The 25,694-nt window shown below is 38.0% G+C and overlaps 1 protein-coding gene across 1 annotated transcript in view; it reads left to right on the top strand.

Annotated features, from left to right (window-relative positions):
* Positions 1–25,694, top strand: part of ATP2B1 (ATPase plasma membrane Ca2+ transporting 1) — a 44,771-nt gene that overhangs the window by 11,769 nt on the left and 7,308 nt on the right. Inside the window, 22 exon segments of the mRNA XM_068400557.1 lie at positions 2,069–2,266; positions 3,143–3,271; positions 3,274–3,309; positions 3,312–3,395; positions 3,476–3,604; positions 3,980–4,098; positions 4,100–4,121; positions 7,097–7,135; positions 8,169–8,336; positions 9,975–10,189; positions 11,361–11,603; positions 14,017–14,258; positions 17,065–17,302; positions 19,124–19,303; positions 19,387–19,474; positions 19,835–19,941; positions 21,915–22,034; positions 22,037–22,066; positions 22,068–22,109; positions 22,308–22,521; positions 22,652–22,863; positions 24,757–24,864. Coding sequence (XP_068256658.1) covers positions 2,069–2,266; positions 3,143–3,271; positions 3,274–3,309; positions 3,312–3,395; positions 3,476–3,604; positions 3,980–4,098; positions 4,100–4,121; positions 7,097–7,135; positions 8,169–8,336; positions 9,975–10,189; positions 11,361–11,603; positions 14,017–14,258; positions 17,065–17,302; positions 19,124–19,303; positions 19,387–19,474; positions 19,835–19,941; positions 21,915–22,034; positions 22,037–22,066; positions 22,068–22,109; positions 22,308–22,521; positions 22,652–22,863; positions 24,757–24,864 — 2,963 coding nt within the window.

Genomic DNA, 25,694 nt, shown 5'->3' with positions numbered 1-25,694 from the left:
TTTTCAAACTTAACCCCAAATAATGTAAATTACCCTAGTTAAGATACATAATGAACAATACAATGACAGTAGTTTCAACCTCAGGACTGTAGGTTTTGAACTATGAAATTGCCAACCATGTGGTAAATGTAGCAAGTTCAGTAATGGTGCATGGTGTATTATGGTAAATGCTAAAAATACAAATGCTTTTTGTCTTTGCTAGGCTTATTTACTAATCTTCACTAAGTGGTTCTGATAGTAGCTTGACTTGACTATTTATATAGCCTTGTTGGAAAGTGCTTTTCATTCTTCAGAGACCTTTGCTGTATACTTCTGACGTTCTGCATCCTGGTACCCTGATGAAGGGAGAAGGAATGTGGTGCCACTGACATTATTTACATAATCTTCCAAACTCCACTGTGCTAAAAGCAATAGAGAACATGGTCCAGCCTTTTGGAATGGCCAAGCTGTCCTGAGTTTCTCTAGTTCCTCTCGTATACCTTGATTTTCAAAATGATCTTGCAGTGCTCTTTGAGTTGAGAGTGAAAGTAAGCACCTCAAAGCTTGAACTTCAAGAAGTGTAGTGTTATGGCTAACCAGTAAAATTGCTCCTTTGTATTAAACCTCCAAAGCCGTGACTTCAAGGTGAATCTAAGAGTGTTAGAATAAACCTAATTTATTATGTACACTAAGAGTATGTTTAATTCATTTCACTCTTTAAAAGATCTGCACATAATATTTTGCTTTTCAGTTAAGTGATTACATAGCAGTTGTTAGCATTTAAAACTGAGCTTTGCCATTCAGTAGTCTGCAAAATGTCTTGAAATTGTCATGTGATGGTGCTAAGAAGTGTCTGTTAGACGTGTTAAATACCCCACTTACTATGAAAGCCATTTGCAGTGGTCGCAGTTCTTATTGATTACCCAGCGTGTTTGCCGTGCCTTGATATCACTAAACAGCTGGGTCAACTACTAAAAAATCTGCTACTAGGAACATTGTTGTCTTTAATGAGGTGCTGATAACCTTGGGGACAATATGGTTGAAGTATTCAGACCTTTTTACTGAACATGGCTGGACATATGGCCATTTTGCCTTGAAAAATGAGCTAGTGGCTTAAATTCTGAATGGTGGGTAGGCAGCTGGAAACTGTTGAAGCAGTAAATAGGAGGTGTACTTATGGACGACCTTGAGTACATGACCTTGCACTGAATATACTTGGTATTCCTTTGTTTTTAAGGACTTAGCTAGCTCTTAAAAGCATGCAGTGCCTTCTAGTGAAGGCCACTTTTGTCTGCTAGCGTCCCTTAAGGATGGTACAAGAGTTGAGACAGAGGACTGTGATGAAATATGCCATATAAGAAAAGATGGGTACAAAGCTGAGGTGACAGACCCTGCACAGTGCCCAATATGAGCTCTCTGTATGAGAGAGGAGATAGAAAGTGAAGCTTCAGAAGAACAAACAACTGCTGTCTAGGTGGAAGCAGCATCATTAAGTGGCCGCCTCTCTCCACATGATGCCTGGAGAGCTTCACTGGCTTTTTACAGTATTTGATATCATAAATAATACACAAATATAATATTTATAGTATTTTATATTATTAATTATATTAAATATTTCATTATAAATGTTACATTAATTGTAGGATCCTAGGATGTTATCTCTGAATACAGAATCCCTACAGTGGGAACCAGAGCTGGCTTCACAGGCTGTGGTCTTGCTAAAGCTGCATGGTGCTACTCAGTCTCGATAGTAGTAACTCTGCTAATGATCTTGTCTTGCAAACTTGTTTACTTTGTACAAAGGTATGTCTGTTACTATATACTCTGTTGCTATGTCCTATTAAGTGCAAGTAGGTAGACCATCAGCTTACTTTATGTTGGCAAAGTGTGAATTATAAAATATAGCTGGTTTTCTATAGTGACTCTGATTTAAGGATAATACTTATTTAATGTATGAGATAACGGCTTTTCAGTATTGTTACCAAAATATGGAGTGGGACTTGACTTCATGAATGGGAAACCTCGATCACTTCTAATGTGAGGGTGAAATGCAAATAAGTGTCACTAACTTTGTCTTATTATTAAATAGGTTTAAGTGGAAATCCAGCAGATATAGAAAGGAGGGAAGCAGTTTTTGGGAAGAACTTTATACCTCCTAAAAAGCCAAAAACATTTCTTCAGTTAGTATGGGAAGCACTACAGGACGTTACACTAATTATATTAGAAATTGCAGCCGTAGTATCCTTGGGCCTTTCTTTTTACCAGCCTCCAGGAGGAAATGAATCACGTAAGTAAACTTTTAAAAAAGTAGTTATCTACCTGTATTATACTACGAATTTTTCTAGCCCGACGTGCCTATACTGTAAATCTGATGGGAGACAGTAAGACAGTGGAAAAGCAGCTTATTGTTCCTTATTGAGAGAACACTACTAAAACTCTAGCTTGCCTTAAAAGTGCAACATGAGATTTCCCTGGTCATGATCTGGTATGATTCTGACCAAAATAAAGTGCCAAAGGTAAAATGCAAGCAGCAGGAACAAGGACTTGTCTTAGATCCAGTCATGTTTCTGTGCAAGTGTTTTTTTAGCTTTGCCTCAAATATTTAAGCAATTTATAATTTGTGGTCATGTGCTTTCTTTGGGGAGTCAGCAAGTCTTAAATTTTCCTTGATTTGCAATATGACACTGATAACTTTCCAACTTAAGAAATGAAGCTATATTTATACTTCTAAATGGAAGATGAAGGATCTGGCCTTCATTGAACTGAATTTTTGCAATGATACCTGGCTTGCTAAGATAAAGGTAGAGCGAGAGATGTTGAGAAAGCAGAAGGTGGTTATCTAATTGTCTAGTCTGGCATTCTTGTGCCATCTTTTAACGAGATAATAAGGACAGGTAACTTTCTATATCAACTTCTTTTATGTTCAGATAAGCAGCGATGTAAATTCTAGGTGGTTTGACTTCCTTGAGCTGCTCTAGCTTTCAGGTTGTTTAGCTTCTTTGTGTGTTACCCTTACTGAAAATAAATCTAAAATTGCAAAGAAGGCTTAGCACAGAAATGGTTTAACAACTGTTAGTAGTTTCTTTCTGTCTGGCAAAACTTTTTTGTTGTCGAAATAACTATCTGCGTGAACTTTCTTTAAATCGAAAACTGTTTTCTACAGTATGTGGATCAGTAAATGTTGGTGAAGAAGAGGAGGAATCTGAAGCAGGTTGGATTGAAGGAGCAGCAATCCTCCTATCTGTAGTGTGTGTGGTATTAGTAACAGCTTTCAATGACTGGAGTAAAGAGAAACATTTCGGGGATTGCAGAGCCGTATTGAACAGAACGAACATTCACAGTCATCAGAGGTGGCCAAGTCATCCAAATACCAGTAGCTGACATAATTGTTGGAGATATTGCACAAGTGAAATATGGTAAACATATTCTTTAAAGTTGAACTTTCTTTTATTTTTAAAAAAGGAACTGCAGTCAACATACCAGTGATCTCTCGTAGGTGATTCTTTTACACGGCCGATGGTGTACTCAGTTCAAGGAAATGACCTCAAAATTGATGAAAGCTCACTAACTGGAGATCTGATCATGTTTAAGAAATCTCTGGACAGAGATCCTATGCTGCTGTCATGTGTGTAACATTTGACAATTCTTGAAGAAAGTGGTTTGTTTCTGGGGGTAAACTGGTTTATTAAAATTTTGAGGTTAAAATCTGGCAAACTGGACCTTATCTAGGCTGACTCCTAAAAGTATTCAAAAACAAGTGCAACTAGCACAAAACTTTGTCAAAGTGAGCAGACTCTTAAAACTGACAAACATTTTTATGTAATTGCTTAGGTTTTATTTTCAAGATAGTTTTGGCAATTAAAGCCAGTGGTAGGGAGCACAGTGATATATATTACACATCTTACAGTTTTGTCAATATGCAGTCTGAGAACTCATTTCCTCTGGGCTTCTGCTGTATAACTCCTCAAATATCAGTGAAAACCTGATTCATATCTTTCAGGTACACATGTGATGGAAGGCTCTGGAAGAATGGTAGTTACTGCTGTAGGTGTGAACTCTCAGACTGGAATAATCTTTACGTTACTTGGGGCTGGAGGAGATGAAGAGGAGAAGGAGAATGGAAAAAGAGAAGGACAAGAAAAGTAGGCATAATGGTCTTAAATCCCTGGGGGGGTAGGGGTGAACTCCTGAATGTTACTGGATAAAAACATGTTCTAGTCATCTGAAGCCAAAGTCTTTTTTTAAAACCTCATACTTCCGTTAGGTTTCACAGGAGGAAAATACTCAGGTCCAGTGACCTGAGAGTACACACCACTACTACGAACTCTTGTTACGTGGACTTTTAAACTTCAGATCTCATTGATCAATTAGAGATTGGAAAGTTTACAACTGCTAACCAGCCATACCACGTATAAATTGTTAACTGCCTTCTTGTGTGACTTCAAAGTACATCATGTCTAATATCAAGTATTTGTTTATGGCAAACAGGGTTATTACCAACAACTCTAAGTATCTAGTTCTGCTTTGACAGATAGAAAAATGTCCTGTATAGGGAGTTTCTTTTATGACACTTGAAGGGGTAATAGCTCTTTGTATCATTGATACTGCTGAGTTTGTGGATATCTTAAACATGTATAAGGACTGATAAAGATGAGCAAACAGCTGCTTCTGCCACTCCTTTTCTTCCAAAACTGAAACTTTGAATGCTCAGATATACACACAAGGCAAATCCCTAGTGGCATTTTTCTGTGTAAACTTTTATTTTTGGAGGGATGAGGGGCTTTTGTAACACAGAGCATTTTGGGGCCCTTCTGTGAGGTGTGAAATGGTCTGTCTTCCTTATTCTGAAGGACTTGCTCAGTAGCTGGAATTATAAGGTCACTTTATCTAAGCCATAGCCTTTATCCTGAGAATCAACGCTTAGAAATATTAACCACTACTGTTTTGATTCTAGCTCTCACAAGGCATGTTCAGGACTGAGCTTCACTACAGCAAAAATTTTTGTAGAAATGGTTGTGAACTGAGCCTGAGAATTCTTGACAGAAGTAGTTACTTTTTCATGAGAGGAATATGAAACAGTAATGGAAAGCCATACAGAAATGTGCTTAGGAATCTCAGTGCCTCAAACTAAAGAGGCAGTTGTTGAAATGTGTGCTGTGTGGCAGGAATTAAGATTGAACTGTGCTTTTTGTCTTCCTGTCCTAATCCACAAATACTTTACAGTTTCTGACCCTTCTTGAAACTTAAGGTAATAAGTTTCTTCAGAAGTAAGTTACAATTATTGTACAAGAAGAACTGGAAGTTTCAAAGTTAGTTCAGCTCAGAGCGTGGTAGTGAAGAGTAAAAGTTGACCTGCAGTGCTTCCAGAGATTATGTGTGGAACAGTTTCCATCCTTGCTCTTCCCCTATAGAGGAAGGAAAAGGAAGTGAGCAACAGTGCCAGCTGCTACAGGAGATAAGGAGAAGGTTATAGCTTTTATTAATATTCTCGTCAGTGCCTTGTTATTCTATAAACAGAAGTCTTTTTGACAAGTGGTGTTTTGATGTATCTCCTGGGCCTGAACACTTTGGTGGGGTTTTTTTTGTCTCCCCGATAGAGATGACTTCCTCTTTCCCCTTAAGTTAGGTGCCTGATGATAAGATTCTCTTGGTAAAAACTCAGGTTAAACTAAATTAGCGTCTCTGTGAAGGTTTAAGGAGATTAAAGTAGTGACTATTTTTAGTTGGCTGTGTATGGCTTGGTTCAGAAGTGAAAGCAAACATATGTGGCAAGGAGTTAGAAGTAACTCAAGTGTAGAACTTTGCTCTTGTATAGAGGGAAAGGGGAACTAGGAAAGAACAAGTAATAAATTAGGAGACACATGAGTTTCTTAAGAAGTCTGAATGTGGGCATCTTCAGGAGAAGGTGAACATGGTTTTGGTTTTGTTTTGTTTTTGTTTTTTTCCATCCTCAGCTGTTCTGAGGATGCTCAAGGGGGGAAATCTTACATATAGAAATCAGACTATGTCTACAGTAATAATGTAGTGGAGGTATTAAATGTCATGTCAGACAGGCTGCTTGATAATTTTATTTTCATTCTACGGGGTACTCTCATACATTTCAGTCCACATAACTTAATGAATTACCAGTGTGACTGAAAAAATTCTGGGTTTTGTTCTAAGTTCCTACAGTTTTTGTGCTTTTATTTCAGGTTATTGCAAATAGTAACTGTAAACCCTTGCTTTCTCTACTTAGGAGAAACGTTTTGTCACTTGCCATGGTAAGTACCAAAACCTTTTTATCTGAAAACCCAAACAAAAAAAAGGTAGGTGTGCCTCCTGGCACCAATAAGCTACACATGATGTGTCAGTCTTATAGTTACCTTTAATATTTCACTCATTAGTTTCCTTCATATTTTACTGTCTTTCTTTATGATCTCTTGTTAACTCAATTTCTGAACAGAGGTAGGAGTGATATTTTATTATGAACTTGAGCTATTCTCTTAGTGGTGTAATGTTGGTATGTTGCCAACAGGTTATGGTCATGCTTGCGTAAATAGGGTTAGCATAGATCCAGTAATCCAGATGCTGTATCTCCATTAAGCTTTGGTGTGGATTTATAAATATTTTATACTACAGTAGCTTCTGCAATGTTGTACAAAAGCACTGATTCTAGAAGTGAGATCCTACAGTTCATTGACAGTAGTAGGCAGGTACAAGGTGGCCAAGTGTTGGAAGGAAACAGGGAGCAAGACGGAGGCCACTGAATCACTTTAATGTCACAGATTTCTTTCCTAGAAAAATGTTTAGGCAAGCCTTTTAAAAGCTTTCCTCACAAGTAATAAATGTCTGTATCAGTAATTTGTGCAAACTTAACTATGGTAGCATAACATTGCAGCAGTCTTGTATAAGAAAAGTCAAGTCCAAAAAACTGATGTGAGCTGTTTCTGTGAGTTGACATATTTTTTAAAGCCTCAGTTATGTCAGACCTCTGTCTCCAGTTAGTTTTACACTTTTTTAAAAAAAATGCAGTTGGTCGTTTCAGTCTATGGTAATGCATGTATTATATATAAACATAAACACTGAAATGAACTCTGCACAGCCAGTTTAAAACACAACTTGTTTCCCTCTCCAACAGGTAAAAAGCAAGATGGAGCTGTTGAAAACCGTAACAAAGGTAAATGCAAGTTCTTTGATCCTTTCTTGCAAGTCCTTACTTTCTGACAGTGTATGTAATGAATACATACTTTCATATGAAAATGCATATTGAATACTTAGATACAAAGTGCTTACGCTAAAGATGGCATAAGTGCGTCTGCACAAAACAAGTGCTTAAATGAACTTGGTAGTCTCAACATAGCTAGATACTACAAAAGTAAACTTTACCAATGATTTTCAAGCTATCTTGCTGAGGTGAGTTAACCTTGGCTGGCTGCCGGATGCCCACCTAGCTGCTCTCTCACTCCCCCTCTTCAGCAGGATAGGGCAGAAAATTGAAAAGCTTGTAGGCTGAGATAAGGACAAGGGACATCACTTACCAATTATCTTCATGGGCAAAACAGACTCAACTTGGGGAAGATTAATTTATTGCCAATTAAAAATACAGTAGGATGGTGAGAATAAAAACACCTTCCCCCCCACCACCCCTTTCTTCCAGACTCAACTTGACTCCTGACTCATCTACCTCCTCCCTATGAGCTCTTACTCTGCTCCATTAAGGGGGCCCTCCCACGGGATACAGTCCTTCATGAACTTCTCCACTGTGGGTCCTTCCCCCAGGGTACAATCCTTCAAGAAAAGACTGCACAAGCGTGGGTCTCCCAGGGGCCACACCTCCTGCCAGGAGCCTTCTCCGTCACAGGCCCTTCACGGGATGTAGCTTCCTTCGGGGCACATCTGCCTGCTGCAGCATGGGGTCTTCCACGGCTGGAGTGTGCATATCTGCTCCACTGTGGTCCTCCATGGGCTGCAGGGGGACAGCCTGCCCCACCATGGTCTTACGTACGGGCTGCAGCTCCCCGGCTGCCAGCGCCTGGGCACCTACACCTGATACACTTGTTTAAACATTCATGTGCAGTATGGCGTCTCTGGATACAAGGTACTATGCAGTACTGGTGTTTAGTGGAGCCTGGTGTTATTAAGCTTTTTAAGTATCATTGATTTTGAGGACTCCTGAATGGATTAACGTTCATTGATCTTGACCTTCTAGCCTAAAGCTCAGGATGGTGCAGCCATGGAAATGCAACCACTGAAGAGTGAGGATGGTGGGGATGGAGATGAGAAAGATAAGATAGGAAGAGAGCCAAATTTGCCAAAGAAAGAAAAGTCTGTTCTCCAAGGCAAACTTACAAAGCTCGCAGTTCAGATTGGCAAAGCAGGTATGATGTATCAGTACCCTCCTTACGTTGATGTCGCATGTTGAATAAAGTTGGAAACATGCATAGTTTGTGAGGGGATAACTCAAGAGTAACTAGCCTTGACCAGTTTGATTATTCTAAGTGCAGAATTCCAATGCATGCAAGTGTGCAATTGTGCCTGAGTGTGCTGATGGCTTTTCAGACTGTGTTATGTGGATGGCTTTTATTTTTCCTTGATTTAAATAGAATCGGGCTGTAGAGTGTTAGCTTCTGGGAGAGAATGGTTCCAACTTCATGACATTTGACAACTGTTACGAAAGATGTTTTTAGATAAGATATGGCATTTAGTCATGTACCTAGAGGACTATAAATTGACTGAAGTCCGGAAATGGTGGTAGGGTTGACTGGGTCATCTCTGGTACTTACAGAGGCTTAGGGAATTTCCACTTAACATATGTCCCACTGATATGTAACATTTTTTATTGACTTTTCTACTGTCCTTTAGCTTCTATTATTCTTCTATCAGCATTCAGCTGTCTTGTCAAAATATTGATAAACTGTTGCTTCTTGAAAGTAGGACTAAAACAACTATGAAGTTCAGTGTAAATTTTAGGCTATATTATCTAGTTTGCAGAGGTTTAATTCAAATATTTCAGGTTTTATTTTGGCGCATGTAAAACTTTGAAAGATTTTAGGCTAGAAGGAACTTGTAGAAGTCTTGTAGCCCAGCCCACAGCTCAAAAAGGACTGACTTCAGCATCTATGTCATGAGGACAGTTATGGCATGAGGAAAAAGCAATTAAACTTTTAGCTTTTAGCACTCCATAGTTACGTATAGCAATGTTAATTTTCAGTAGAAACTTGTACTAACAGACATTGAATAAAGCTTCCATGGTACATTTAATGTAAAATACTGTTCTTATCAAACAAATTTTTTTTCGTATCTTAAGTAAGAGCTCTTGTTTTCCTTCATGCACCTTTTTTGACCCATTGTAATTCTCCCACACACCTTAATGCACATCTGCTTCATGCTTGCATTTTTTCCGTCCTGCTGTTTTTGGGACCGTCCACACTCTGAAGCAATCTTTCTATAAGAGCTGACACTTCAGCGACTTCTGTTGCTTTATTCCAGCCAGGTCCATTTCCTTCAGTTTTCCTGTGGTGTCTTAAGTGTGTTGCCTCATCTTTGTGAACAGCAGTTCTGATTTGTCTTCCCAGTTACTCCCAGTTCATTGAACACTGTGCTTATCTGCCATATTTAATCCCACCTTCAGCAGGAAGCAGGGTACAGCTTTCCCTACTGAATAAATCTGCAGTACTTATTGTTGAAGGCCTGCTGAATTATTTCAGTTCTTATTCTGCTTAGTCAATTGACATTACATATTGGTCTCTTCTGTTCATAATTAGATTTACACTCTTCAATAGGAAGAAAAAAAATATTTTAGAAGTTTCTAGGTGAAATGCATGACGAAATACTTGCACTGAAAGTTGGAACACTTTTGAGAACTACCTTAATGTTTTCTGGCTTGCCTGTTTAAAATCTTAGCTATAAACTAATTTTTATAAAGGCAGAAGTATTTGCACTTGACTTATCCACAGTCTGTATTGCCCAAATATTGAGATAATTTCTGAAAACTGTTTTATTCTCATTTTAACAAGGTTTATTGATGTCGGCAATCACAGTCATTATCCTTGTGTTATATTTTGTAATTGATACCTTCTGGGTTCAGAAGAGACCTTGGCTTGCTGAATGTACGCCAATTTATATTCAGTATTTTGTGAAGTTCTTCATTATTGGAGTTACAGTCTTGGTGGTGGCAGTACCAGAAGGTCTTCCACTTGCAGTCACTATATCTCTGGCTTACTCTGTTAAGGTAAGTTGATAGATGGGGAACAGATCTTAAAGGTGTATTTGTTGAGATATGTTGCATCACATATACGTAACAGATTGGGGAGAAACTTCTCTTGTTTCCCTGAACTGCATAAGAAATCTGCCCAAGTATTTTTCTTAATCTCCGAATACACACTAACGTGAACAGTGAGCAGTGGCAGCCTGGTGTCACCAAATAAAGATGAATGGGTTTAGCTCATAACATTATAGCACTTGCTTAAAATAGATATGTTAGAGTTTGTAAATAACAAACTCTTCTATAAACTTGAACTTCTACCTAACTGATGTGTTAAGCAGCTACTACAAAAGATTCCAGACTGGTTCTCCTTGAGGACTGAATATTGTGGAACATGTAGCTTTCCCTTTATTATACGGCATGTTTTTTTAACTCATGCTCTTTGTTCTTTTAATTTTCTTATTGCTTCAGCATGCTGGGACTGGTTATTGATCTGAAAACCTAATTGCAAAGACAATGGCTGTTTAGACTGTGTTCTAAAACTTAATAACTTACACTACTAACTAGTAGTGGCCTTAATATTGTATCATTTGAAGTTACTCTGCCTTTTAGAGGTTAAAATACTATCCAAACCTGTTAAGTAAAGAATTTAAAGTGATGTTTGACCTATGAAATTTGTGTAGTCCTCACTATCATAGCTGGAACATTAGGCTTCCAGTTTGCATTTGATTTTAAGTCTGACTCTAGCATCGTTGAAATATCTATCATCTGATGTTTGGATAAGTCTGTAAAATAGCTTACTTGATCTTTCTTGTAAGGAGAAAGATTTATTTTTTTTTTTTTAATGTTGTATCTGGTAAAGCTCAGTCTGTATCTCTCCTCTATTTCTAAATATCATCATAAACTGTTTGCTCGTAACAGTCTGACTAGTAGTAGTAGTGAGCGTGACATGTAGATACAGGAGATGAAACCTGTATTCATGAACCTTGTTCAAAATGAAGTTTAGCGTGATGTGATAGACTTAAAGGAATCCTTACAGAAGGTGGCAGCTACAAATTCTTCCTCTGTGAGATGCCAGGTAACGTTAAAGGCTGAGTGTTTGCTGAAACTGCCGTGTAAGACTGGACACCCTAAATGAGAATTTCTGAAATGTGAAGTGATGGTCATGGCTAGCTGTTGACTGCTTTTATTTCCTTAGAAAATGATGAAAGATAATAACTTGGTGAGACATCTGGATGCATGTGAAACAATGGGCAATGCAACAGCTATTTGCTCAGATAAAACGGGAACATTGACCATGAACCGAATGACAGTGGTCCAAGCCTACATCAATGAACAACATTATAAAAAAATTCCAGAACCAGAAGCTATTCCAGAGAAAACTATGGCTTACCTTGTGACAGGAATTTCTGTTAATTGTGCTTATACTTCCAAAATACTGGTAAGTATTTCTTCGTTCTAATCAAGGTAACTAAACAACTTCCTCAAAAGATACAAATTGTCTGGTTGCCACATGGTAGGCAGTTAAGTGTGTGTGGCAAAATGGCAGTGTAAGGTATTTTGTACCTGCTGCAAGTTACTCAACTGCTCATTTGAGACTAAACTTCAAAAATAGCTTATTTCAGTTAGAACTGATTATTTAAAGATACAATCCCAGGAAGATAACTTCCTTTAAGTTCACAGTTGTGTCTAAATTGTTGGTTTTTTTTTTGTAAGTGGGGCTGTTTACCTTACTTGAAGAGCATCTTGGCTTGATTTGAGTGCTACTTCAAAGTAAACACGTAAGAGTAGCATAACATTAGCTAGAATGTAATGAGAAAATGCAAGTACAGATGAGGATTCTGATGGATTTTTATTCCAGATACTGTTGTATGAGTTTGTAGGCTTTAGAATTGTAACATGTTTGTTCATACTTTGAGACTTCCAAAATATTTTGAAATAAAAAGAATAATGGACTGTTACACATTATAAATACTGGACTATTTAGCACTTCTGTGTGCATCATTTTCTGCAACTCCAAACGTAGCTTCCTTACTGTAGTTATTCCAATGTGTTGCATAACTTACATTCTTTAAGGCAGCAAAAATAATTAGGGTTTAGCCTAAAAAAAAATACATAAATTAGCACTTCAAGATTTAGTAGAAGCCTTCACTATGAATGTTTTCTACAGGAATAGCAGTAAAACCCCAGTCCAAAAGCTACTTTTCAGCTAATAAAGATGGTACCTCTGGAAGAATTTCCTCAATAGCAGTACTTGAGGCGGCACATCAAGACCACCAGCACCGACTTCTCTGAAACAAGACTGAAATACTACTAATGAGTTATAGCATGTGAAGACTTTTACAGTCTATTTTCTAAAGATCTTTTTATAGAAAGAAAAAAAGTAGCTGCATGTAAACTGACCAAGTCCCTTACTACTACAATTTTAATCAAATTATATCTAATGCAGTCAGAGTTAGTCTGTTTTACAGAATCACAGAGGGCTGAAGGGGACCTCTTGAGATCCTCTGATCCAACTCTCCTGCTCAAAGAAGGGTCAGCCAGAGCATGTTGGTCAGGGCGATGTCCAATCAGGTTTTAAGAGTCTTGAAGGAAGGAGGCTCTGCAACCTCTGGGCAACCTGGTCAAGTATTTGACCACCCTTAGAGTAAAAAGGTGTTTCCTTATGTTCAAATGGAATTTCAGAGTTTCAGTTTGTATCCATTGCCTGTTGTCTTCTCACTGGGTACCACTAAGAAGTCTGGCTTGGCAGTTTTTACTGTCGTTCTACCCACCTGCCCCATTCAGTCATTTAAATACACACTGATAAGTTTCTTCTGCAGAGCCTTCTCTTCTCCAGGCTGAACAGTCCCAGCTCTCTCACACTCTCCTCATATGTCATGTGCTCCAGTCCCTTTATCATCTTTGTGGCCCATGGCTGGATGTCCATGTCTCTTGTACTGGGCAGCTCAGAACTGGACATCTTAAACTGAATATTAAAGTGAACATTTTGAAAGTGAGAGTATTCAGTACAGCCAAATCCAAGATCTTGCAGCTCTGAATGATGACTTATGGATCACTGACTTATGATTAATATTGTTCAGCTCTAGCTGTTTGAGGCATGTCAGGCTAAGTATTTCTGCCTTTTTTTTGCTACAAACTACACTGCAATGTAATGGCTGTATAAGCTCAGAAATATCTTGAGAGAAATACTCCTTTACTTATAGCACTAGTATGTGTATATTCCACATTGCTGAGATAAGAAACTTGTTCTGGTATTAAAGGGTTGGAAGCTTGTTTCTGAACTCTTTCCAGTTAAATAGGCCATGGCCTGGAAAACAGAACTTGTAGTGAGACTTAATAAGCTTAAAGACTTAGTTGATTCAGTAGAAGGCTAACAGGTGATGTGATTGTAGTCTAAGTCATTGAGGAAGAGTTATTGCAGGAGACGATACTTTAATTTAGCAGAAGTAATGCCATTTAGCTTGCTTAAATGTTTACTTAAACTTATTTGTACTTTTAAAATGCAAAATAATTATTTGGGGACTACACTCAACTGATGAGATAGATATTTCAAGCAATGGAAAATGCCTTTTAGAAGGATCATGTTGGAATTTGATACAAACTTAATGGGTGGTTTTTGAGTCTGAGAAAGGGACTGAAAGATCCTAAACAGATAGAGAAGTTACTTACAAAAGCCAGCAGTATGACTTTGGCTCATGACTCGTAGGAATTTATAGAGTAATCATTGTGAAAGTGAAACTTCCCCATCCCAGAGCTGAGCTTGGCCTTAGCTCCCTTGTTTTCTAAATGCTGTACTTCAGTGGTTCGTGAGTTAACCTCATAATGAGCAAAGGTTCTTGTTCTTCTTGCAGCCTCCTGAAAAAGAAGGTGGCCTACCACGTCATGTTGGGAATAAAACTGAATGTGCCTTGCTGGGATTGCTCTTGGATTTAAAACGTGATTATGAGGACGTAAGAAAGGAGATACCAGAAGAGGATTTGTACAAAGTGTACACCTTCAACTCTGTTAGAAAATCCATGAGTACTGTGTTAAAAAACTCTGATGGCAGTTTCCGGATGTTCAGTAAAGGTGCCTCTGAGATAGTTCTTAAAAAGTAAGAACAACTACTGTTGTACGTCAGCACTTATATTTGGCTAAATGTTGTGATAGAGGTGGGGAGACTGAAGTGCTAAACACCATTGTGCCATAGCCCGCGAAATATTCCTGTTGCCCTGTTCACAAAAAAAAGTGCAGCAGTCACCCTTGTGACTGCAGCCAGCTTCCCAGCTTGTCTCCCTCCATTGTTTGACTTTCTACAATAAGGTGGGCAATTAGCATTTCAGTTACTTCAATTTTTACACCCCACCCCCTAAAAAAAGAGCTGGTCGTGATTAATTTTAACTTGTGAACTCTGCTTTGATACAGGAAAGTGTCTATGAATGGATCTATTCTCTAGTTAAACTATTATAGTTTTAAGTGTGGCTGGTCAAAATACTCGCCCATCTTCCAGTAAAGTCCCAACAGCTGATATGCCTAAATTCCAGGAAGGAATTGTGGCTTTGAAAAGTGATTACTTTTAAGACTACTTTCAGCTTCAAAAGACTGTGCAAGTTGGTGTCCAAGTTGATCATTTTAACAGGAGGATGAACTTGGACAATGGAGAAACTTGAGGGTTTTTAATGTGACAAAACAAATAGCTTCCTTATGCATCTGCCTATCTCTAGAGGATTTATTAGAATGAGATTAAACTATTAGCGATAGATTAGTTACCACTGGGACAAACCTTTAGGTGTGAAGGCGGCTGTGGTATCTCCTAACTAGGTGAGGAAAAGTCAAGCGTGTATGCATCATGTTCTCTAGGAACAGCAGTTGTAGCCAGTCTGGTTTTGGTTCTAACATCAGACTATTTCTAGTCTATGTAGCGCATAGATTATGTTCACCAGTTCAATTTACCTTTTTGCTTGCTACTAGCCCCCCAAATCATTACCTAGGAAAGTACTAATGCACTAAAGAAAAAAGATGAAATATTCCTTCTCCTCAACTTAGTGCTGACAGCAGAACGTCAATATTTAAAGGACTCTTGTTCCTTTTGATATGGATATAGATGTGATTTTTTTCATAGCTAGATTTTAAGCCAGGTCTCATCAGTGAATAATTATGCCTATATTTGCATTACTTCTACCTTCAGAAGTATTTTGTACCTTATTATCTTGTTGAGCAATTGAAATGTAGAAGCTGCTAAAACTCATTCAGCCCAGACTCATGTGGTCCACTTGGCTTCATAACTGAGATAAGAAAATAAATAATAAGGACACTTGGCAAAAAACAAGAAAACCTAGACTGATTTGGATACTATTGGAATAGTTGTAATTCCAAAACTATTTCAGGGTATGCATGGACTAGGAAAAAACCTTAGCGTCATAAGCCACTTTCTTCACCCACTACCTATGCAGTGGCAGAAATTAATCTCGGAGCTTGTGAACTGGTTTGTCAATTGTGCCGCTCATTCTTTATTATCACATGTATGACTGTTCTTGAGCACTGAAAGCTTAAACATGAATTTTATAAGACACAAATGAGTCGCTCATAAGTATAGAAGAAATTCTGCAAACTTTTTCAAGCAGGGCAGTTTTATTCTTCTTTCCTTACCATCGAGTCAAATATTTGAAGTGAGTTTCAATGAAATGTTTACATAAGCTTATTGGCTTCCATTTAGTCATCTTGGAATGCTTTGAATTTATCACAAGCCCTGTGATTGCAGGTAACACAAGATATCCTTAGTGGTTATCTTAGTGGTTGCTGACATTTGAACAGATAACCAGAATCAGGAAATTCAGATAGACTTCAAATTTCAGTTACGATGGATGCTATCAAGCTTTAAGGGACTACTTAGTTTCCATTTCTGGCTGAGGTGGAAACTTTTTTTATATGTATTGCACCTGGGAATTCCCTAAACCCTTGGAATAAATACTTAAATGTAACAGTAGTCATTTTAGCAGATCTGCCAGGTCTGACCTTGATATTTTTTAAAAAGTCATGAATTCTTATCTTTTTGTCAGTGCCACATTAGTACTAATTTGCAAAACAAATGCTTATGGTGTTGCTTTATGGTAAAACTTTGCTAAGGATGCAGATGAACAAGACTAAATTTATTGTTCAAAATATTTGATAGTGTTATATTCATGGCATTAATGTTGGTAAAGTATGTATGCTGGCTATGAAAGCAGTGGCATCTTTGGTATGAAGAAACATAACTGAAAGAGCATGTGTTGAAGTGTTGAATCTAGCCTCCTTTACAAACATTTAAATCAGATTTAAGTATTTGTTTTTCATTTAATACTTAACATTAAGAACTCTATGCCAGATGCTTTCTGAATTCTCTGCACTTAGATTGAGGGGCAGGGGTCAAACCTTTCTACTCTAAAGGATAGCACTGGTTCATCATAGCACCAGAGTTTGCTTTTAGTGCTGTAAGTTTAGTGCTTACAGCTGTTTAAGCACAACAGGCATGTTCTGGAAGCATGCTGTACTTTTGAGACTTGTATAACTGTTAACAAGTTGGGATTATTTTGTTGAACTTGAAACTGGGTTGACTGACTCAACCAGCACAGACACTAGTCTGTTTACATACAATGGAGAAATGGATACTTCTGGGAGGTAACTAATGTTTGTGCCCTGAATTCATTGGGCACTACTTTCATCCTAGGATGACTGGCTCAGTTAACTTTCTACAGCTAGTATGTTTTGCAATTGGGAAGAGATTAAGTGCATGTGGAGAAGATTACCTTAGAGATGCTGCTTCTGGCTTTTTTTTGTGTGTTTGTGTCTAGTGAAAACAAAGCTTGTGGAAACTTACTGGAGTTACTAATAAGCTGAACTTCTGGTTAAAATTTGATAACTTTTTAAACCTTGCTTTTCAGGTGCTTCAAAATACTGAGTGCTAATGGAGAATCAAGGGTATTTAGACCTAGGGACCGCGATGATATTGTGAAAACTGTAATTGAGCCAATGGCTTCTGAAGGGCTCAGAACCATCTGCCTGGCATTCAGAGACTTCCCAGCAGGGGAACCTGAGCCAGAATGGGATAATGAAAATGATATTGTTACTGGTCTGACATGCATTGCTATTGTTGGAATTGAAGATCCTGTGAGACCTGAGGTAAGGTCAGCAAGTTCGCTGATGACACAAAACTGGGAGGAGTGGCTGACACACCGGAAGGCTGCGCAGCCATTCAGAGAGACCTAGACACACTGGAGAGTTGGGCGGGGAGTAATGTAATGAAATATAACAAGGGCAAGTGTAGAGTCCTGCATCTGGGCAAGAACAACCCCATGTATGAGTACAAGTTGGGGACAGACCTGTTGGAGACCAGCGTAGGGGAAAGGGACCTGGGGGTCCTAGTGGACAGCAGGATGACCATGAGCCAGCAGTGTGCCCTTGTGGCCAAGAAGGCCAATGGCATCCTGGGGTGTATTAGAAGGGGTGTGGTTAGCAGGTCAAGAGAAGTTCTCCTCCCCCTCTACTCTGCCCTGGTGAGGCCGCATCTGGAATCTTGTGTCCAGTTCTGGGCCCCTCAGTTCAAGAAGGACAGGCAACTGCTAGAGAGAGTCCAGCGCAGAGCCACAAAGATGATTAAGGGAGTGGAACATCTCCCTTATGAGGAGAGGCTGAGGGAGCTGGGTCTCTTTAGCTTAGAGAAGAGGAGACTGAGGGGTGACCTCATTAATGTTTATAAATATGTAAAGGGCAAGTGTCATGAGGATGGAGCCAGGCTCTTCTCAGTGACATCCCTTGACAGGACAAGGGGCAATGGGTGCAAGTTGGAACACAGGAGGTTCCACTTAAATATGAGGAAAAACTTCTTTACGGTGAGGGTAACCGAACACTGGAACAGGCTGCCCAGAGAGGTTGTGGAGTCTCCTTCTCTGGAGACATTCAAAACCCGCCTGGATGCGTTCCTGTGTGATATGGTCTAGGTAATCCTGCTCCAGCAGGGGGATTGGACTAGATGATCTTTCGAGGTCCCTTCCAATCCCTAACATTCTGTGATTCTGTGTGATTCTGTGACTAAACTGCAGTGATTCTGTTACAATGAATCTTGATTCATGTTGTTGTTCATCATGCAATGAGTACAAGGAACTGAATTGCTATTGTATGCCTTAAGCATAGTTGATAAATGAAAATCTAATTTCTTGAGGGGAAAGTTAATGGAGCTATAAAAGCAGATTAAAACTTCTTAATGTCACTTATGCTGTGTTACTGGAGCTCTGTACAAACTAATGACTTAAGGCGCTTACTGTGCAGAGTCTCAGATGGAACAACTTGTCATTTTTTACCACTTGGAGTACTAGGAGTCTTGTTTAGGGTAATATTAGCCATTGTGCTTGTTGCCAGCTTCTCATGGGGCATGATGGAGAGGAGGGTTTGTCACTTGAGAACGGAGGTAAGGAATCCAGCTTGTGGTTGAGGTCTAAGGAGGGCAGTATTTTTCAATAGTGAAAGCTTTTATGCCACATGTAAGCGGAACTCTAGTCTGATCTGCACTATCATCACTTCACACTAAAAGTCGTGGGTGAAGTAGTGGAGTGTGAGCTGTAGTTTATTTCACATAATCATAAATTAAAAGCCTGTACTCCGTACCTTTGAATACTACAGCCTAATATGTCATCAGGATTTTTGTGGTATTTAATGCTGCAGTATTTGAAAAATAAGGGGGGAGGGGACATGACATAACAACAACAAAGCCCCTTTGTCAGAACTGCCATTTGTGTGTTTTTCAGGAAAACAATTGTGGTAAGATACTACTTTTTTTTTTTTTTTTTTTTTTTAATGTTCCATAACAGCAGTCTTGATTTTAAAATAAGAGTTATCCTGGATTGAGCCAAAAACATTCGTTTCAGTCACTTATCTAGATTTATTTAGCTAATGTGCAGTCTCTGAGCCTGTGGAGGGTTGTTTTTTGTTTTATTTTTCTTACAGGTACCTGATGCGATAAGAAAGTGTCAACGTGCAGGCATAACTGTACGTATGGTCACTGGCGATAACATCAACACTGCTCGTGCTATTGCATTAAAATGTGGTATTCTGAATCCTGGTGAAGACTTCCTGTGTTTAGAGGGCAAAGACTTTAACAGGAGAATACGCAATGAAAAAGGAGAGGTAAGCATCCTGACTATGTAAAGTAGATCAGCAGATATTCTAAGTCTCCTAACTGTAAAATATAACCAATGCTCTTTTTGCAGATAGAGCAAGAGCGAATAGATAAAATTTGGCCAAAACTTCGTGTTCTTGCAAGATCTTCTCCCACTGACAAACACACTCTAGTAAAAGGTAAGTAAAAACTATCTGAGCTTCTAAGTAAAGCTAGATTATTTGGGTTTTTTCTGCTTCTAGAAAAAAATCTAGGAATGAGCAGTAGGAAATGTGTATGAGGGTGTCTTCATTTGCCAAGTGACTTTTTTTTTTTTTCCTGCTTGAGAAATGGAGCCAACTAGAACTATCTGTTGTGGGTTTTTTTTTGTTTTTTTTTGTTTGTTTGTTATTTGTGGTTTTGGTTTTTCTTTTTTTTTTTTATGACGTTGAGGAAGACAAAAACTGGGTTTCTCTTTCAGGTTTAATCTGTGCTGTGTTGTCAGTGCAAAACTGACATTTGAACATTGAACATTGAACCGAAATGTCATTTTATTTTAGGTATAATTGACAGCACTGTCTCTGAACAGAGGCAAGTTGTAGCAGTAACTGGTGATGGTACCAATGATGGTCCAGCTCTGAAGAAGGCAGATGTTGGATTTGCTATGGTGCGTTTTTTTTTTTTATCTTCAATATTTTGGAGACCTATTTTGATAAAATAACTTATCAAATCACTTAAGGTTAAACAACCTTGCTTGTTTCATGAGCCTAATATACAACTAAGTTAATGGAGCTAACATCTCTCACACTTAATGCTAATTACTTTAACCTCCTTTCTCAGTCTTCCAACTTAACCATGTTTTTATTTGGTGGAAAATGTCCTTGTGGCATTTGCCATTGAATAGAACTTAAAAAACGCAGATCCACAGTCACTTGCAAATTCAAACCTTTTTTACACAAAGGCTTGTTGCAAAATGTAGGAACAGAATTACTGCTACTGAAGATTTCTGAAATGAGACCTGTTCAACATAAGGCAAAATGACTTTAGGTGGTAAATAGCATACTGTGTTGACTTTGAGTAAAGCTTATATGCAATATGGAATAAGCTTATTCATCTGTGTTCCATGAAATGATGCATAGGAACAGGGAGACTATAATGAGAGAGACTGACACTTGATGTTTAAAACGGCTTTGGAGGCTGTACTAAGAGACATCTCTAGTACAACTGAAGTAACAGCATGTTATGACAATCTAGGATCTGCGTTTTTCTGGATGGTTCATTAGATTACTTGGCTTTTTCAATTTAAATTCTTAGCTGCCCTATCAAATGGTAACCAAACTCAGTCTTGGCTTTAAGTGCTAATACTAGATAGATAGCTGAAGCCTACAGACTTAAGGCATGAGTCTTTCTTCTATCTTTTAAAACACTGTAAGATAGATTCCTCAAGCTTCCTGTTGCCTCGAGATTCCTCCTCAGTCTTAAGCTGAAAAGGTACAGTTTGTTGCTAGTAGGTCACTTTAGCTTTTAAAAACTCATTATTAAGCATTTGAAGGAAAAAAAAATGAAGACCACACTCCTCCTATACCACATGCAGATGCACTGACTTGAGTGCTAATCTTGAAGGAAAAAATGGGAAGAGGAAGAGCCTTCGTGTCATTCTCAAGGAATGTTTTTCAAAAGCATAACTTAAAAATTTGACAGCTACTTATGAAATGTTCTCTAGACTGTAACAGTCTTGTTTTAACGAGTATCTGTTTTCTGCTATTGTATAGCTGCTGTAGTTGGCACTGTCAGGGGCAGATTTATTTTCATCTTCCGGAACTTAAATTTTTCCTGCAGTTGCTGTCTATGTTAATCTGTGTAAGAAACTAATTTCTCTAACTGCTTATCTAAATAGCACTTAATATACCGTCTACTATATGATATTTAAAGGTACCTTTTAAAGTGTACACATAGCTGTGCAGGTGACTCATTTCCTTGGCAAAATAATGTATCAAGAATAAGAATCATTAAATTTGCTATTGAGTTAGTGCTTTTGGAATGCTGAAAGCAAAATAAATATCCTTGAAGTAGGTATTACACAGAACTCAGCTTAACTGTTTGGATACTGTAGGAGATTACAGGTGCTTAAAACTTAATAACATCATGTTGCATTGCAGTGTCATATGCAATGACATTGCATATTCTACTGTTTAATGCCAACGCTCTTCTGCAAAAGGGTTTTGGTAACGTGTATCATTCTACTGTGTTATGAACACATGCATTGCCCTACTGCTGGAATCCATATGGCAAACTTAGGACATAGGCTAAACTGTAGTACTGCACCATCTGGTGGCCTTTAACTTGAACAGGGTTCAATAACATTTCTTTGGGAGAACTTACACACAGTGTCTTTATCATCAACTTGAGGATTTTTATTAAGGTCTTTAAAGACACCATTACTTTTTTTTATCATCTTCCCATGCTTGAGTAGAACTTGCAAGCAGAACTAGATTCAGTAGAACTTCAGATGCTTACATTAAAGTTGTCGTTCAGACATAGTGCATCAAAGTGAATGCTGACCAAGGATATAATAATAGCTTCTATTACATAAGTCAGTGCAACCTGTTATATTTCATAGTGTTTTTCTTTTTCTACTAGGGTATTGCTGGAACAGACGTAGCTAAAGAAGCTTCTGATATTATCCTTACAGACGACAACTTCACAAGTATTGTTAAAGCAGTTATGTGGGGACGAAATGTGTATGACAGCATCTCCCAAATTTCTTTCAGTTCCAGCTTACTGTCAATGTAAGTAGCAGTAATTGTTGCTTTTACAGGAGCATGCATAACACAAGTACGTACTGGTGGTGGATTGTTTCGGCTAATAAAGGTTGAAAGTGTCATGACTGATTAACTCTTGAATTCAAACTTTCAGTTAAATACTAGTCCAAAGAACATAATGTTCTTCAGAACATGCCCATGTATAATAAATGCCTTTAACAGCTGCAATTTGTTCACTTATATTGGAGGGTTTATGTATCTATCTTTATAGGATTCTCCGCTTAAAGCTGTGCAGATGCTGTGGGTAAATCTCATAATGGACACATTAGCTTCTCTTGCCCTGGCAACAGAACCACCCACTGAAGCTCTTCTGTTGCGAAAGCCTTATGGTAGAAACAAACCTTTGATTTCTCGTACAATGATGAAGAACATTTTGGGTCATGCTTTCTACCAACTCGTAGTGGTCTTCACACTCCTGTTTGCTGGTAAGAATACTGAGGCTTTACAAAGTTATTCTAAAAGTTGTACAGAGATGTGATCTTAAAACTGTTGTTTTGTTGTAGTGTGCGTGTAAAGACACCAATTAAGCTGCTGATAAATACCTTTTATACACAGGTGAGAGAATTTTTGATATCGATAGTGGAAGAAATGCACCTCTGCACGCTCCTCCTTCAGAGCATTATACTATTGTATTTAATACATTTGTGATGATGCAGCTTTTTAATGAAATTAATGCCCGGAAAATTCATGGTGAAAGAAATGTTTTTGAAGGAATCTTTAACAACGCTATCTTCTGTTCTATTGTTCTGGGGACATTTGTTGTGCAGGTAAGTAAGTTCTTGGAGGGTGGGGGGAAAATGCACTTAGTGCACTGATGTACTTGCTTACCTTGGAAATGCTGATGAACTAGTGCCAGGCATTTCATTTCTGCTATGTGAAAAACCTTCAGTGTCAAACTTGGAAGTGCTGCTTGACAGGGTTTTCAGGTAAGACTTCTTTGAAATTGGTAAAATTGGAATGTAGAAGTACTTGTATTTACCTTTTGAATTTTCTAGTCCTTCAATTTGGTCTTAGTGTTCTAGTCTCTTGACAGAATGTGAGGAAGTTGTATGTTCCCCCCCCAGTCAGAACTCTTCCTGCCTGTGCATCTGACTGAGAGCCTATTTAAACAATTATAGCAAAGTTACAACTTCTCATATCTTCTTAATGAGATCAGGACATGAATAAGCTTTAGAAACTTAAGTATCAGTTTTTATCTTCCTTATGCAGAAATCAGTTATCTGTATTGGTATATATTTTAGAGTTATCTGTATAGATTCTGCTGCTGTAGGTGAAAAACACTGATGTCTAGGGGCCTTCTGTTGGTGCATCTAGGCAGATTTGTAAAAGCTAGTTAGTTAACTCAGTATATGCTAACAAATGAAACTAAATTATCTGAAATTGATTGGGTAACACACTGGTGTTAAGAAACACCAAGTCAAAACTGAATCTAAAGAAAATAGTTTACAAGAAATAGTTTCTCCTTCTAAATGGCCTTAACTTTTAATTCATCGGAAGAAATAACCAACAAATCGGTATACTATTTTTTTCAGAACTTGCTTTCATTTTGACTTAAGTTATTTTTGGACTTAAGATATAACCTGTGCCTTAAGCTCCTCCTTAGACTTGGGATTCCATGAAGTTGACCAAGTTCATAGTGGTTCAAGCAATGCAAATGTATGCACCTCTGCTTCACATAAAGTTAGTACACTTATTCTCCCAGTTCTAGGTTTTTTTTAGATGACACTTCTTCACAAGCTACTCTTATTTTTAGGTTTGTATATGAAGCAGACTGTTGTTGTGCAACAAAGCCAAATATGTAGAAATTACTCCTGACTGCAACTGTGTTCCCTTTATAAACTTGGCAGACTGAATGCCTTCCCAAATAAGTAACTCCTGAGTTGTCCTCTGTGTTTTATTCTGTGTTAATAAAAGAAGATACTCTTGGGCTTTTCAGTTGTCAGGTGTCCTACTTAATAGTCAGTACTGTCTCCTTTTCGTGCCTGCCCTGCTACTTGAATTGTTGATTCTCCAGGGCAGACTTTCATGCATATAATTCCTATGCAGAGGGATACCTTGCTCATTAGGGCCTGTACAGCTTGTTGTAATAGGTAAATCAGTAGGAGCATACTTAATCTAGCTTTTGAGATCTCCACACACCCCGCCCTCCAGACTTATTAGATAGATGTCACGCTATGACTAAAGATTTGAAGTCTGACATGTAATGCTGATGGGATACATAGTAATATTCTGTTGAATTATTTCTGAAGTGTTTCATGTCTTGTGGATCTACGACTTGTATTAATAGAAGTTTATTAATCAACTTTGTTCTGAGATGGGTGTTCATATGAGAAATAGCCACTGTAGATTTGTAGCATGGAATACATGCTGTAATTGTGAAATGAAGGGAAAGAACTGCAAGCAAAATGAAGTAGTCAACAGGTTTTTGAGTGTGACATTTGAAGAATAAACAGGTAGTTCTTGAAATTCTGAAAAGCATAAGAAAGATGGCTTAGGTTTGAAAACTTGCTCAAACTCCTGAGACCATGGAAATGTATGCTTAATAAGATGGGAAATCCTATGTTCCAATGCAGAGTTGTCTGTAGTGATCTTGAAGCATTAGGGAATTTTCTAGTAACAGGTCACTGATACATATTGTTTAATGATGTTGCTCTTCACAGATAATTATTGTGCAGTTTGGTGGGAAGCCTTTCAGTTGCTCAGAACTCTCAATTGAACAGTGGCTGTGGTCCATTTTCCTGGGCATGGGAACACTACTCTGGGGCCAGGTAAACTAGCTTTTCAAAATCCCAAATATCTGCTTGCATTAGAATACTTTACATGGAAAATACAAATACGCTATCTTTAGCATTCAGGTCTTTCAAGTGGACTCCATGAATATATGGAGATTAACAGCAAATACTGATTAGCATTAACTAGTTCAATAGCTAGAAAGTCCTTAGTTGGATGTTACTCTGACTTGGTGAATTAGTTACATTTCATAACTAGGTGCTATGGCTGTTTTACGTTTAGTAACTTTTAACTAGAAGCAGCTGTAGTTACCTTTTAAATATGAAGTTATATCTTTAGCCAGATAAGTACTAGAAGAAGTTTTGTAATTATATGGATGCAATGAACATGTTAATATTGAAATATATTTAACTTAGTGTTGAATGTTTTTCTTGAAAAATCAGAAATGTTCAACTTGCTAGTATTTTCTTGATTTAAAAACTTCCTGGAGTAGCAAGAAATGCAGCAAAACTCAAAACAGCTTTCTCTTTAATCTTCATTTGCATAATTATGAAATAATTGGAAAGTTATCCAACCTATTAAGCTATTGCATTTTTATCTTTATCCCCCTCCCCCCTTAGGGTTTCATTGCTATTGCATGCACAACAGTGCTTGTAAGCAGCAAGCTTATTTCCATGAAACTTTAGAGCTATGGAGTTTTCCATTATTTAATGACATAGTTGTCTGAACTTTTCATACCACATGAAGCGTTTTCCATTACATTTTCTTTCCTTACGTTTTGTAAAGGACACTTCAGGTTTCAGTATAAAATTGATATAGTGAATTTTAGTTGTAAATACCTACATAGTTGCATATTCTAAAAGTGAGT

Source organism: Nyctibius grandis, chromosome 5 (assembly GCF_013368605.1).
Source record: "Nyctibius grandis isolate bNycGra1 chromosome 5, bNycGra1.pri, whole genome shotgun sequence".
Classification (NCBI taxonomy): Eukaryota; Metazoa; Chordata; class Aves; order Nyctibiiformes; family Nyctibiidae; genus Nyctibius; species Nyctibius grandis.
Note: the sequence above shows the minus strand (reverse complement) of the source record. Positions and strands in the feature narration are given on the sequence as shown.